At 32.1% G+C, this 3,085-nt stretch overlaps 1 protein-coding gene across 1 annotated transcript; it reads left to right on the top strand.

Moving 5' to 3' along the window:
• The first annotated feature begins 1,470 nt into the window (after positions 1 to 1,470).
• LOC145016625 (uncharacterized) lies at positions 1,471 to 2,689 on the top strand. The gene is made up of 3 exons (XM_078974880.1): positions 1,471 to 1,557; positions 2,035 to 2,106; positions 2,198 to 2,689. Exons 1-3 carry the CDS (start codon positions 1,471 to 1,473, stop codon positions 2,687 to 2,689), a joined length of 651 nt encoding a protein of 216 aa, XP_078831006.1.
• The last annotated feature ends 396 nt before the right edge of the window (positions 2,690 to 3,085 follow it).

Raw genomic sequence — 3,085 nt, 5'->3', positions numbered from 1 at the left:
CCACATACATGGTCCAGATATATTTAGTGTTGCTTAAAGTGTCTCAAGTACTTATCAACCGATTCTCGATAAACTCACAATCAAATGAAATTACTTCATTTTGAAATTTCAAATAACTTGTGAACTTGTTCCTTCGCTTGTTTTTAAATAGCTTGTGAACTTCCTAGGGACTTATATATAAATGGAAAACAACAATGTAGCGGTATGAAAATATTTTGCTATAATACCCAAACATATGAAAGAAGAGTGATATTTGTCATTTAGCCTTAAATTCAAGTCACCAAAGATTTTAGTTCATCACTTGTTTGAATCATGAAAAATAAATTACTATACAGTTATAATTAAAGATTAAAATATTTTGTTATAATTGGGATTTTTTTTATCAAATATATATTGTTAATTAAATGCATGAAATAACAATATATTTCCATATGTATACTTAAAAATTAGTCAAATACAAGAAATATAATTACAAAAAATTATGAAGATAACCATATTTTTTTGCAACATAAGAAAATGACAGAGCATACGTCATTTCATGCTACTGTAATTTCATGTCACTCTTCTCTAATACCTACTCTAAACATAGGAACCTATCTAATTACATGTACAAGACCGATTATTACATTCATAATCGGAAGGGAGTTGTTATTAATACCCTTGATTATATCTTCATACTCAGGGTAATCATAACTTTTTAGGTAGTTGATTTTTTGAATTGCAGCTTTTTTAGAATTTCAGAGTCATTAACCAATACATATACATTCTTTCATACAAGACAACCCACTGTGTAATTTAAGATTTTTTTTATGGAAGACTGCAACTTCATCTTTGAAAAGCGTGTTCAATATTTCGTAAATTAAAACAATTTATATACTGCAACCAACAACAACCAACAATTACATAGTAAATTGAAGATCATTTTTCCACTTAATCAAACAATAATACACCATACATGTATATAAACAAGTGCAATAAAAATGATTAACTAATAATCCTAACTAATAAACAAATCTGTTAAAATCTAATAGCTTCCCGGAACCATTATCTTCAACCACCGCCACCGCCGGTGATATACTGCCACCATTAACCGTGCTAGCGTCGCCGGAGAAGAGGGGAGGAACGTGAAAAAGAAAATAGCGACCGAAAAGAACGAGAAATCTAAAACGTCACCGGAAATCGTCGCCTAAAGCGTGATAAACCGCCGGAAATAGTCTGAAACGTCACCATGACCACCTGAACTCGACGGAATCGTTGCCTCCCTCTCACCTGGCGGATGAATCATCACCTGAACGACCGCCATCACCGTGGGACAAAGAACGAGAAGAAGAGAAATTAAAGGAAACTCGACGGAAATCACCTAGTGACATACAGCTGAAGTCGACGGAATCGTCACATATCTCTCATCTAGAGGCTGAATTGTCACCTGAAACCTTGCCATCATCGTCGGAAAAAGAACAAAAGAAGGAGATGCAAAAAAAACTCGCCGGACATTGTATGATATCAAGGGAAATCACCAAAAGTCACTTTTTGGTTGCTTCTGTCAATTTGCGGCAGGTGTATTGCTACGTTAAAAGACAAAGTAAGCAATTTATATCCTATAACTTTACGTTTACAACCTATCTTTTTAGAAGTATTTCAATTTCAACCCTTTAAATATATACCTTTAATAATTATTGTATATATTTATATATGCAACTTAAAACTTAATATATAAAACATCCAAATCAAAATAAACATATCGATTTGACATAAACATATCAAAATAAACAACCTATTTTGAAAAGTTTTATACCTTTTATAATTTAACGTAACACCAAATTTTATAATAGTTATTTTTCATCAAATTTTATAATAATTTTTTATAGTTGTTACATATATTTATTTATTGTAACAAAATACTATCTATTTTTTTTTATCAAAAAAAGGTTTAATATAGTTTATGTAAATTTTCTAAATTGTACATATTTAATTTTCTTTAATACATTTTTTTTTAATTTTAAGAATATTATATTGTTTGATGCTTTTTTTTAGTATATAGTGATGTTTAAGTTATTTGGAATCAACATATTTGCTCGAGATGAAGATACTTCTATCAAAAATTCGGCATTTTCCACGAAACATGTTACATACTTATACTACATTATAACATTTTATATTTTTCATATAAACCATAACACGTAAAATTCAATTTTAGATGTTCAAGTCTCGTAAGGAATTGTTTGAGTGGACACAAAACAAAGCACGTTCTCTAGGATATGTAATTGTCAACAAAAGATCAAAGGCGTATGCCAACAACTTTGTGTATAAAATCGTACTTATGTGTGATTATGGGGGTGAATATAAAGCTACTAACACGGTTAGAGCATCTGGAACCAGAAAGACTAATTGTAAATTTGAACTAGGAGGAAAGTATTCGAAAGAACATAATAAATGGATGCTGAGGGTGATATGTGATGATCATAATCATCCACCTGCACAACATATGGAGGGTCATCCGTTTGTAAGACGATTATCTGTTGACGAGACTCGATTGGTGGAAGATCTAACAAGAAAGAACTTGCCGCCACGTGATATTCTGTCAACCTTGAAGGGGCAAAACGAAAATAATGTATCGGTAATTCAAACGATATATAACGCACAACAAAAGATTCGCAGACAAGAGCAAGCAGGAAAAACTCCAATGTAGGTTCTTATGTCCATTTTGCACACCAATAATTATTTATATGAGTTTACTACAGGCGATTCAAATGAGTTGGAGAATCTGTTTTTCGTTCATCCAACGTCTTGGAAGATATGGCGTGCATTTCCACATGTGTTGATGATAGATGCCACTTACAAAACGAACAAATATAATAAGCCGCTTGTAGAAATTGTTGGTGTGACCTCAACTCGAAAAACATTCTCTGTAGGTTTTGCCTTTATACATAGAGAAAAGGAGGCCAACTATACTTGGGTGTTAAACTGTGTAAAGTCAACACTCGATAAGTGTATGCACCCACGTGTAATAATCACAGATAGAGAGTTGGCACTCATCAATGCATATGAAACAGTGTTTCCGGATGCGACACGACAACTTTGTAGA

The sequence above is a fragment of the Lactuca saligna genome, chromosome 9, assembly GCF_052625555.1.
Source record: "Lactuca saligna cultivar CGN05327 chromosome 9, ASM5262555v1, whole genome shotgun sequence".
Lineage (NCBI taxonomy): Eukaryota > Viridiplantae > Streptophyta > Magnoliopsida > Asterales > Asteraceae > Lactuca > Lactuca saligna.
Note: the sequence above shows the minus strand (reverse complement) of the source record. Positions and strands in the feature narration are given on the sequence as shown.

What these genes read in the sequence shown, in the direction of transcription:
- LOC145016625 (XM_078974880.1), top strand. Translation starts at nt 1,471, where the DNA reads ATGCAAAAAAAACTCGCCGGACATTGTATGATATCAAGGGAAATCACC. An exon ending in CTTCTGTCAATTTGCGGCAG is followed by an intron (nt 1,558 to 2,034) that starts GTGTATTGCTAC and finishes GCTTTTTTTTAG; the next exon opens with TATATAGTGATGTTTAAGTT. An exon ending in ATACTTCTATCAAAAATTCG is followed by an intron (nt 2,107 to 2,197) that starts GCATTTTCCACG and finishes ATTCAATTTTAG; the next exon opens with ATGTTCAAGTCTCGTAAGGA.